The sequence below is a fragment of the Hipposideros armiger genome, unplaced genomic scaffold (genome assembly GCF_001890085.2).
Source record: "Hipposideros armiger isolate ML-2016 unplaced genomic scaffold, ASM189008v1 scaffold_10, whole genome shotgun sequence".
In the NCBI taxonomy this organism is placed as follows: domain Eukaryota; kingdom Metazoa; phylum Chordata; class Mammalia; order Chiroptera; family Hipposideridae; genus Hipposideros; species Hipposideros armiger.
In genome coordinates this window covers 193,423-204,719 of record NW_017731360.1, presented here as the reverse complement: position 1 = coordinate 204,719, position 11,297 = coordinate 193,423, and the positions used below count along the sequence as shown (strand labels likewise).

At 54.8% G+C, this 11,297-nt stretch overlaps 2 protein-coding genes across 5 annotated transcripts in view; one reads left to right on the top strand and one right to left on the bottom strand.

Annotated features, from left to right (window-relative positions):
* The window catches only part of LOC109390927 (bone morphogenetic protein 8B), a 57,005-nt gene extending 46,942 nt beyond the window's left edge, over positions 1-10,063 (top strand). Inside the window, exons 4-7 of the mRNA XM_019658015.1 lie at positions 872-1,066; positions 1,909-1,988; positions 2,556-2,666; positions 5,257-10,063. Coding sequence (XP_019513560.1) covers positions 872-1,066; positions 1,909-1,988; positions 2,556-2,666; positions 5,257-5,406 — 536 coding nt within the window. The 3' untranslated portion in view covers positions 5,407-10,063. The remainder of the gene's footprint in view (positions 1-871; positions 1,067-1,908; positions 1,989-2,555; positions 2,667-5,256) is intronic.
* A 107-nt stretch (positions 10,064-10,170) lies between these two features.
* Positions 10,171-11,297, bottom strand: part of PPIE (peptidylprolyl isomerase E) — a 29,268-nt gene continuing 28,141 nt past the window's right edge. For 3 of the 4 annotated variants that reach the window (XM_019658029.1, XM_019658048.1, XM_019658039.1), the window contains exons 9-10: positions 10,774-10,916; positions 10,171-10,572 (exon numbers count right to left, since the gene is read on the bottom strand). In XM_019658029.1, coding sequence (XP_019513574.1) covers positions 10,504-10,572; positions 10,774-10,916 — 212 coding nt within the window. In that variant the 3' untranslated portion in view covers positions 10,171-10,503. Of the gene's footprint in view, positions 10,573-10,773; positions 10,920-11,297 lie in introns of all 4 variants that reach the window. The other variant, XR_002125688.1, reaches the window with a different exon arrangement.

Sequence of the window (11,297 nt, the reverse complement as noted above, 5' to 3'; positions counted from 1 at the left end):
GAGCTGTTGTTCAGCATCTTAGCTGTGGAGGGCAGTGTCACTGGCCCTCATATGTGGGATCCGAACCGGGGCCCTCTGGTGTCCCAATCCAGTTCTTAACCATTGAGCCACTCGGCCGGCCCTAAAATCCCATTTTTATAGGCCTCACTGCTCCTAGGGCCCAGGCCCCAATCATGTCCCTGCCTGCAGCCCTCTCTTTCTTTCTTTTTTTAGCCACTAACCAGACCTTGTGAATAAGAACTTGGGCTCTGGGACTTTGATCCAGTGTCTCTACCCCAGGAGCCTGGTGTCTCATTTATGGCCTCAGGGAACAGTAAGCGCCTGCTTTTGCACACTGTTCATCAGAGCAAGCGCTCGCCAAGCCCCGGCAGCTGCTCCAGTCAGCTGGGTGTTATCAATCCTACATTAACATCTCCAGAAAGTATGGGTGGCTGGGGTAGACCTCGGGCCTATGAGTCCTCAGACCCAGGTGGGAGCCCTGGTTCTCAGAGTCCCTGACTGTGTGGCTCTGGGCCATTGTGGAGTGACTCTGAAGGTTCTCGGTGACATATGAGGTCCAGGATTACTGTAAAGACAAGTGAGACCATCACTGTGAAATGACATTAAAACCGGTACAATGTTTCACAAATGGCAGTGTACATGATTGTCACCAACATTGACCCTGCGGTTCACCAGCCCTCCTTCCACCATCACCCTCAGACCTGCCTGCCTGGGGGCAGGGGCTGGACTGGGGACTCTGGTCTTCAGATGAGGAAACTGAGGCATAGTGGGTCCCCCTCAGGTCCTCAGCCCCCATGCTCCTGTGTCCACCGCCCTTGAGTGTAGGGCCGCTGCCCTTGAGTGACCGCCCTCTCTCCTCTCTCTGTCTCAGGGCACAGTGTGGATCCTGGCCTGGCCGGTCTGCTGGGGCAACGGGCACCACGCTCCAAACAGCCTTTCATGGTCACGTTTTTCAGGGCGAGCCCCAGCCCTGTCCGAGCCCCTCGGGCAGTGAGGCCCCTGAGGAAGAGGCTGCCAAAAAAAACCAACGAGCTGCCGCAGCTGAACAAGCTCCCAGGGATCTTTGGTGAGGTCCGGGGCTGGCCCGGGTCTGAGCCCACAGGCTTTTGGCCGAGAACCAGTGGTGGTGACAGAACCCTCTACCCCTCAGTAGGGTCCAAGCCAATGGTCACCCTCCAGCCACCTTTCCTGACACCCCCCTTTGCCCCATGCCCCTGGGGACCAGCTACACTGTGTCTCAGGCCTCCCTGCCACCCAAAAGTCCCTTCTCTGCCCTCCCCTGGCTCACCAGGCCTTCCCAGAAGCCTCTACCAGAATCAGTGCCTCTTCCTCCAGGCAGCACCGCCCTGGTGGCCCCTGGTTCTTCCCCAGGCTCCCTGTGGCTGTGGGATGCATAGTTGTTTAGGCGAAGGTCTCCCGACCAGTCTGAGCCCCTTGGGATCAGGGATGGTCCTGACCCCACTACGTGCCCCCCTTTCCTGCCTGGGAGTCGACGCTGTGGCTGGCCTCAGTGTGCGCCACTTGACCTGTGGAATGGGTGTGGCAGGAGAGGTGAGGTGTCTCAGGCGGAAAGGAGGTGCCGCAGCCTGATGGCGGAGGGTCCGTCCCCTGGGCTGTTTATTGGAGCATCAATAGGCCCACAGGCTGAAAGTCAGGGGAGGCGGAGCTGAGCGTGAGGTTACTCGGGAGCCATCGGGGGCCATCAGGAGCCATGGAAGGTTCCTGAGCTGGGTCATGGCATCAGCAGAGCTGCAGGGATGGGCTTTATGAGACCAAGTGGTTTAGTTTTCCATCGTCCATTTATTTCACAAATGTGCCCATCAGGGCATCCACTGCCCTGGGAGTCCGCTGTGGTAGCTGCACAGAGCAGGACCTCAGAAAAGACCTCGCACCTTCTGTCCCCTGCAGATGACACCCACGGCTCCCACGGCCGGCAGGTTTGCCGTCGGCACGAGCTCTATGTCAGCTTCCAGGACCTCGGCTGGCTGGTAATTTCCACTCTCCTCTTCTTCTTAAATGACCATCCCCACCTGAAGATCGTAAGAGTATCTCCAGGAGGAGGTAGAATTATGGGGAATTCCATTTTCCCATGTATTACTTTCTTCTGCGTTTTCCATGTTACTTTTATAGTGAGAAAGTGTTTTCTGGTTAAAACCATAAAAATGGACACAATCTGAATCCTGAGCCATTAAATGTCAGAGCTCCAACAGGGAAACCGAGGCCAGGGTGGCAGTGCCTTTGTGCCTTTGCTGTGACGAGGGCAGCTACGGGAGACGTGGGGGTGGGGGTGGGGGGCAGGCTGGGAGGATGAGCTGAGTGCTGATGGCCGGTGAAGGGACAGAGCTCGTTTCCAGTCCACCTGCTGAGGGTCTTCAGGTGGATGTCAGGCCTCAGGGGGGGCGGCCCCGGATGGCCCGAGGGTGGCTTGATGGGCCCTGAGGCTGAGGGAGGGTAAGGGGCAGCCCTGAGTCGTCCTGTGACAGGTGCTGGACAGGGGGCTCGGGAGGGCCCACATGATGGGACTCACCTTCTTCCATTCTCCCCCTTCACCCCAGGATTGGGTCATCGCCCCCCAAGGCTACTCCGCCTATTACTGTGAGGGGGAGTGCTCCTTCCCACTGGACTCCTGCATGAACGCCACCAACCACGCCATCCTGCAGTCCCTGGTCAGTACCTCGCCGTCCTGCCTGGACCCCGGGGGGAGGGTGTGCTGAGGAGAGGGCCTCGGACAGCGAAGAGGTGATGGGAGCACCTGCTTGGGTCCGGGAGCTTTCTCTGTTTGGAACCTTCACTGCGTGCACATGTGGTTAAATCCCACACCTGTGCACATGCTGGCCCCTGTGTGGCCACGCTGTGTATGCAGACTCATGCTGGTGCACACACACACACACACACACACACACACACAAGTGCACACACACACACGTGCACACACGTGTGTGGGGATGCAGGTACGTGTGGTGGAGCCCACACGCATATAGACAATCCGCTTGTGGTCATAAGCACACACATACAGAACACATAAGCACACACACGCATCCCACCTGGGCACCTGTGTGCTCTGAACACGTGTACCTGTTCACACTGGTGTGTTTCACCTCCTGTGGCACAGGCACATGGGGTGAGAGACAGGTGTGTGTGTTCACCCACCCTCGTCATGGCGTGTGCAGGGAGCGTCACCCGTGTGCCCGTGAGCCGGCGCAGCTCTGGGCTTGGGCTCCGCCTTCCGTTTGCTCCCCGCTGGCTCTTTCTCCTGGTCCTCCCAGCTCCTGGTGTTTCCACAGATGTTGTGGCTTTTGATGCCCTGGTGTCTGGGGTAACTTGTGATGCCGAAAAATAGTGTCTGTGAGGAATGTCACTGCTGCTGCTTATTGGCTCAGGTTAAATGTTTGCTGTGTTGAGACTGTTTTCTAGAATGTTTCCCTAGACGCCCTAGTTCCTAGTATTTCCAGCCTTGTGTTTACCCAGTAAAAGGCTGTCAAGGTGATGCTTACGGTGAAAGTAAAGGATTATAACGAAAGAGGCTTCGGCCCTGTAACACCTCCTCTCTTAACGTCCAGTGGGATTTGCTGGCCCCCAGGGGCCGCCTTCCTTGGAGAAACTCAGGGCTGTGATTGTTGTGCCGCTCCCAGGGGACCTGGCTGTCAATTGGAGTGTTCCCCGTGTCCCCTTCCTTCCCTCCGAGGATGGGAACAGGGACCATGTCGGGGACATTTCTGTGTTCCCCATCCTGGTGCGGCAGGCACACGGCACGTGTCCGAGATATATTTGTGTTGGACATGAGAAAAGTACCATTATACCCATTTGGCAGAGGAGAATACTGAGGCCCAAAAGGAGCGAAATGTACCCAAAGTCACAGAACCTCTGATTGGTCTCCTGGTGGCTCAAAAGCAAATTCAATGGAATGGCACATTAGACTCCACAACTCAATCTGTTTGGTGCCAGATGGAATAAAAGGCTGTTCCTCTTTCTGTCGCTGCTCTGATAAAGCTCTGGTCTAGGATGGAGCCGCAGAATGGCAGCACCCCTGTGGTGCAGGACTTCTCTCTCAGTGTCCCAACTCAGGAGAGGCCCTCCCTGGTTTCCAGCCACTTAGAGCCCCATGGCTGGCACACCACCTGGTTTTTTCCTGTGGGCCTATGAATGCCAAGCCCAGACAGCACCTGTGCAGTGGCAGTGGCCCCCATGTCCCATTCTGGCTGGACATCCTCAAAGAGGCCTCAGCTTCCCCAGCGTGCTGCAGAGAAGTCCTGGGCCCCAACCCAGCCCAGTACCCACTGACGTCCTGGCAGGCTGGCTCGGAGCTGGGGCTTGCAGGACAAGGCCGGGCACTGGGGAGTGGGAGCCAGGCTGCCGAACAGGCCCCCCTCAGCCAGCCTCCCCAGGTCCTGCTCAGCAGCCTCCGTGAGGGCCGGGCGGGCCTGGGCCCTCGGAGCAGCCACAGCACACACAGACGGAAGCCGGTTTCCTTTTCTCTCCTGCCCCCGAGAGCTCGGGGCTGCCTTCAGGGCCCGTCTGTGATGAGGAGTCCAGTGCAAACGCAGCTCATCCTGCCACGTCCCAGGAGAAATGTTTGTTGGAGGCTGAAATAGCTCCCTCAGTCGGGCTCTTTTCTGGTGGGAAAGCTGTTTAGGAGGGAGCGGGATCGCGACACCCAGGTCCAAGTCCTGCCACAGGTCACGTGGCCTGTGTGCCCTGTTTCTTCGTCTCCCAGGGTAATACTTACCTTGGAAGTTGTTATGAGGGGTGAAAAGTGCTTTGAGAAATAACGGTGTTGAACGCCCCAGGGGAGCCTAGAATCCTAGGCTGATCCCGTTCCGTGGACTCTCGGCTCACAGAGAGGAGGAGGGGAAAGAGAATAAACAGCGCAGGCGGACAAGACAGGATCAGGGGCGTTACAGAAGCACAGAGAAGAGGGAGCCGCGGAGGGGCCCCCAGAGGCTCAGTGCTTCAGGGGCACCCGGCAGAGGGGCCAGTCGCCAGGTGCACCGTGTTTGGGGGCCAGCAGGGTCCTCAGGTCTGAGGGGCGTGGATGTGGCAGCGAGCAGGTGGGTGCCCAGGTGGTGCTCTGAGGGCCTCGGGGCAGGGAAGGGGTCAAGGAGGGCAGGACCGGGTCATGTGTGCACGTGCCACCTTTTCTGGCTGGAGCGTGGCGGCCCCAGGGGCAGGCAGGAGCTGGGGACCTGGGCGGGCGGGTCCTGGGAGAAGGCCACCGCGCTCGCTCATGCCTCTGCCCGCCACCCCCTCTCTGGCCAGGTGCACCTGATGAAGCCAGACGCAGTCCCCAAGGCATGCTGCGCGCCCACCAAGCTGAGCGCCACCTCCGTGCTCTACTATGACAGCAGCAACAACGTCATCCTGCGCAAGCACCGCAATATGGTGGTCAAGGCCTGCGGCTGCCACTGAGGCCCTGCCCTTGAGATGTTGCAGTGCCTCCGCCTGGCTCAGGCCCCTCTCCAGGCTCAAGAGACCCTCAGATGCCATCACGGTTCTGGCGCGGCTGCTGGGGGTACCTCATCCCTTTGCCCATGTCCAGCTAGGGTCTGGTCCTGTACAGGCTCCTCTGCCTCTCCCCTGGGACTGCGGCTTGTCCCACTCCACCCTGTAGAGCCTGCTGCACACAGCAGCCCCGGTGTGCTGACTGCCTATCTTAGGACCTGTCCCTGGCCATCCTGGCCCACACTGCGGCCGCTATGGAAAGGTCTGAGTTGCTTCTGGAGCGTAAGTGTGGCTGGCTGGGCTCTGCATCGCTCACCACAGGGTTTGGGTGTGGGAGCAGGGTCTGCCCTTTCCCAGAGCAACCCTGCATTTCTGGGGCGTAGCTAGACACGTGCACGCCCTCAGTGCAGTGTATTACTGGGTTCCTAACTTGGCTCACTGCCAGTTAGAACATTAGCAAAAGAACAAGCTGGATGGGCCTCATGCTCTGGGCCTTCCCTTCTTCTGCCTGGGGAAGGGGTGTGACCCCCAGAGAAGCAAAGAGCCTTGGGGCCTTCCAGTTCCCGTGCGTCTCCACGTGGGGCTCAGCATTGAGACAGAAGCAAGGACCACTTATGCAGTGAGTGGTCCTGGCAGACCCAGCATAGATGCCACACCACCTACACCCTTGCCCATGGCCATGAGCAATCAACCTGGGCACTTTTTCCACTGAACCTGGACAGGGTCTCAAGACACTAACACAAAACTTTAGACAGCCAGCAGCCATTCAGAGGTGAACTGAACTGGTTTCCTGCTCCTGCCATGCTAAGGAGCAGTCTATTCCTCCCAGAGCACGGTGCCTGGGCCGCCTCTGGCCAGGCGTGGGGAGAGGGTCAGCGTCTACTAGAGTCTAGGAGGTAAGAGCAGGCTGTCATCCTGTGCCCAGGAGCCCCATCCTGTTTCTTGGGGCCTCTGAGCCAAAGAAAAGGCCCCTGTCCCAGGGGAGTGACAGGCGGTAATTAGGCTGAGCTGGGTGGGGAAGTTCCCGGAAACCACTGTTCTCCTTGGAGCAGCAGAGGCAGTTGGAGTGTTTATTTGATTTCTGACTTGCTAAGCCTATAATTTACCTGCTGGAGCAGACAGAGTCCAGCTGCCTGAACCCTGAAATACTGTGTCGTTAATAGCAGATCCTGGGCCTGCCCCAACCCACAGGCACAGCCCAGAGGCAGAATGACCCCTGTGCCCAAGGACACGCATCCCTGGAACTCACTCTGCACCCTGAGCACAAGCTCCCGGAGAGCAGGTCTGGAGCTGGGGTGGAGGCTGGGGTCATGCTGCGGGCCAGGAGTCCCCCCACCTGGACCTGGGAGGGACTCGAGGAGAGAGTACAGAGGAAGAGACCTCCCCAAGGACACAGGGGGCTGGTCCAGACTATCTTGAAGGACGTAGTAAGTTCCCCATCAGTGTAGGGATCTAAGCTCTGGCCTCAATGTTAAGACACCTAATAGGTGGCTTCCTTCTCTGGGCCTAATTTCCCATCTTTAAGATGAAGGTGAGGAATTTTCTGATCTCCAAAAGGCTTTCAGCCAGGGAATCTGTGTCTGCTGACCCTTTCTCACACTGAGCCCAGATACAGCCTCATAACCCTGAACACAGAGCTCAGGTGGCTGTCAAGATTGAGTCATGAATCAGGTGGCCATCACAAATTGGCACGTAACATGGAACCTGTTTGCCATTCTAGTACTTACCTAACAGATCTCTTCCCAACATCAAGGATTGTCTTTTAGGTAACTATAAATTTAAAATTAGCCATTTTTTTGACAACTAAGTTTTTTATTTCCCCTGGTATCTCAAGTACCCAGTCAATGGCCTGGCGTAGGGAGGGGTACACCAGGAATGTCTGTCAAATTACCCAAAGGTTTGTAGATACTGAGTACACCTTCCTTATCAATCTACACACAGTAGGAATGGAATTGCAATCCTCCTTTTTCCTGAAGAACAATTGAAAAACTCATTGCTTACCTACCTGGCCATCAGCAACTTCTGAGATCTAGTCACTAAATTAAATCAAATAAAAAAAAGCCCTGAGCAGTGAAACTATTGTGGACACAAAGCCCATGTGTTTTATTCCATGAGTTATCTATTTGCTGAGCCAAACATGGCAGCAGCAATGGGTGGCCCAGCCTGGCTGCTACGCAGCACAGATGCCACCATTTCCCTTTCTTTTGCTCAGGACGTGGCTTGGTTATCTGGTCACACCAGACCAGAAGGATAAATAAGGGTGGTCAGACCCACTGACAACAATGAGAAATCAATGACAGTTGACAGGGAGGACACGGGTAAACAGGCTAAGGAGAAATGCACAATAGACTTGGTATTTACAGTTGAATCCTGGCCTTGAGACCAAGTTGTCAGAATGATAGTGTTCATTGTGATCTACGGTGTAGGGAAACATGTTCTAGAAAAATCTCTAATAAATAAATAGGAAAGAGGCAGCCGAGGAAGGGTACAGATTTTTGGAGCCAAATGGATTTGAATCTTGGTTCTTCCTCCTCAGTAGAGCAGGATATTGGTTCTTCCTTCCAAGCTATTATAAAGATCAGATATGTGCATAACCATTTAGGACAATGTCTGGCTTATAAATGCTTAACTGGTTTCTGGTGCCTGCTCATATAATTACAAATGAATTTGCAAATTTTGAGCCCCTTCCATGCTTGTCCTCTAAACCTCCTCCTGGAATGTGTTTTGTGGGTGATGGTTATTTATTTCAGAGCTGTGCTTTTCTGTAAAATATTTACACACTGCAAACCTTTGAGGGCAGGACTTGAATTCTCCAGTGCTCGAAGGGCCTGAGGCAAGTGCCCAGTTTTGCCCACAGTGGTCAGGGTCCTGAAACTTTGCTGTGTTCCAGAAACACGGGGGTCTCACTGTCCTGTTGAGGGCATTCAGCACCCACCAAGTGCCGCTTTCAGCAGTTTCAACAAGGGGTTGTCTGTCACAGGTTTTCCTACTTAAGGAAAAGACCATGTGCAAGCCCTTGACCCACTTCTTTTAAATGTGTTTTTCGTTTACTACAAAAATAATGCAAGTTTGGAGGAAAAGTTAAAAAAAAAAATATATATATATATATAAATAATACAATTCAAATCACCATAGTCCTATAATTCAGATAAACACACTATTGATATTTGTGAATTTATTTCATTTTTTTCATAGGATATACATATATAGATGTTTACATATTATAGATAAGTATTTTAACAAAATTGGTATCATACTGTACTATATAAAGTGCTTGAGATATGCTTTGCCACTTTATTAGTGAAAATTTCCCTGTTAATAAATATTTTTTAAAAACATGCCCTTGAGTTTTCTATCACCTGAACTCTACAAGACTCAGTTTTCACCATTAAAAATCAGGTCCCACAATCCCTTCCTCAGAGGGTTGTGGGGAGGCTGCCATGACTCTGACGAATGTCTTGTGCCAGCAGCGTCTGGAGGCAGAAGTGCGGTTAGAGAGGAAACTCCAGGACTGATCCTGGGGCCACAACCCCAGGTCTCTTCCTTCGTGCAGCCATCAGAGCAGCACATGGACGGGGCTCAGCCCTAAAGGAGGTAGTGAGGGAATAAATCGGCAAAACCGAGCCCCATGTCCTCAGTCCTGGTGCGGGAACAACGAGAACGTGGACAAGGAGGCCGCCTTAGACAGGAGCCACGCAGGCCCAGGAAAGCAGCTTTGCCCTTCAGGTTGCAGCAAAGGCCCCACAGCGCCCCAGGGGTTCACTTCCCACAGAGCCCTTCTGAGTGAGGGGGGTTGGTGTGCTGAGTAGCTGAACTAGGCGGCTAGGTTACTGCTCCCCAAGCTCTGGGGCCTTTCTCCTGTCTGGAAGAGTCGGGCCCCATCTCCTCGAGTTGCCCCACAAGGGTCCAGACCAATCATGGGGACCATGATTATGTTCCCCCCAGAGCCTTGGGCCTCCCTGCTGTGGACTGAGCCTAGAGCAGCCCAGTAAAATTCCCAGCACTCTATTATGATGGGGTGGGGGAGGACGGGGAGATTGGGCCAAGCTTCTTGTCCCAGCTCTGCCACATTGTCCTGGGTGACCTTTGCAATCATGTCCCCTGAGCCTTGGTTTACCTCTGTACAGGGTTCTGGTGTGGACACAGTGACAGAACACCCATGGACACCCCGGCAGAGCCTTGGGAGGGGCAGCAGGCCTCTTCTGCCTGCTGGTTCATCCGGATCTCAACTGAAGATGAAAAAGCCCAGCCCAGTGGCTTCTGAATGGCTTGAGCAACCCAACCCACAGGGAGGGAGGTGCCCAGTGGCTACAGGGCTGTTCCTGCTCAGAACCTTCTGCAAGTGAAGGATCTTTAAAGCCACCTGGCCAACCAGAACATGGAGCGGGAGTGGAGAAGCCAGCCCGCCTTGAGCTCCAAGCAGAGACTGCACACAGTAGGACCAGACTGTGAACTTAGTATGGGGTGGGACCATTTGTCTCATTCAGGGGTCAGCAAACTTTCTGTAAAGATTCAGGTAGTAAATATTTTGGGGATTTATTGGTTAATTTTATGTATAAACTTGGCTAGGCCATGGTGTCCAGTTTTTAGTCAAACACCAGTCCAGATGTTGCTGTGAAGGTATTTTTCAGATGTGATTAACATTTAAATCAGTAGAACTGAAGTAAAGCAGATTACCCTCCATAATGTGAATGGGCCTCATGCAACCAGTGAAGGCCTCAAGAGAGAAAAGACTTTTCTGGCATTTATTATATCTGGTAAAACAAACTAAGATTTTACCATAAGAAACGTTCAGGAGCCACACTGGTGGGTCCAGGAGAGGCCCTGGCAGCGAAGGCCTGGACAGGCCATGCACAGTGGGGAGGTGGTGCCAGGGCTGGCTCCTGGGCCCACAGGCACACTTGGCAAAGAGCCAAAGGAAGCCCAGGCCACGCCTGCAGGGGAACTGCTCCAAGCTGACCCCAAGAAGGGCCATGACAGACCCCTGCTTAAGGGGACCCTCAGGTGCTGGTTCCTGGGCGAACGGCTCCTGGACACGCAGGCGCAGTGCAGAGAAAGCGCCTCTCACACGTACTCCCCACAGTCGGCGATGATCACCTTCTGCTTTGGCTTCCCGTCCTTGCTGCCCTGGGCCTTTGCAGGTGGAACAGAAGAAGAGGAGAAACCGGGAGAGGGAGGGTGAGGTTAAAGGCAGGCTCAGGGACACCCCCGTCAGCAGGCCAGAGCAGAGGCAGCCTCCTCCTGGGAGCCGCCGGGGCCCCTCTCTCCAGGCCACAGGGAGCCCACTCCAGCTCTCCCATGAGGCTGTGCACAAGGGCCCGGACGGCCACCTACCTCAATCTGCCGCAAGACATCCAGGCCTTCTGTGACCTCCCCAAATACCACGTGCTTGCCATCCAGCCAATCCGTCTTGTCACACGTCAGGAAGAACTGGGAGCCATTGGTGTTGGGGCCGGAGTTGGCCATGGAGAGCAGGCCTGGGGGACAGAAGGAGCATGTTAACTCCCTCCACCCTGGCTGCTTCGGCCAGGCAGTCTCAGACTCCGGGACGTACCGACCACGCGGATGCCTTGTGGCCACTCAACTGATAGCCAGTGAAATGGTGAGCAGGCTTGTTTCGATCATTTTATACTGGTACGTTCTTTCACTCATTCAACAAATACTTACTGTCTACTTTGTAACCAGGCCGCCGTTGAGCCCTGGGGACACTGGTCCCAGCTCTGGTGGAGCTCACAGTCTAGTGGAAAAGTCACTCAAAGGAGAATTGTGCTGTGACAGCCATGACATAGTGAAGCCCAGTGACACAGACATCTGTGCAGGCAATGAAGAGAGAGAGAGTGTGTGTGTGTGTGTGTGTG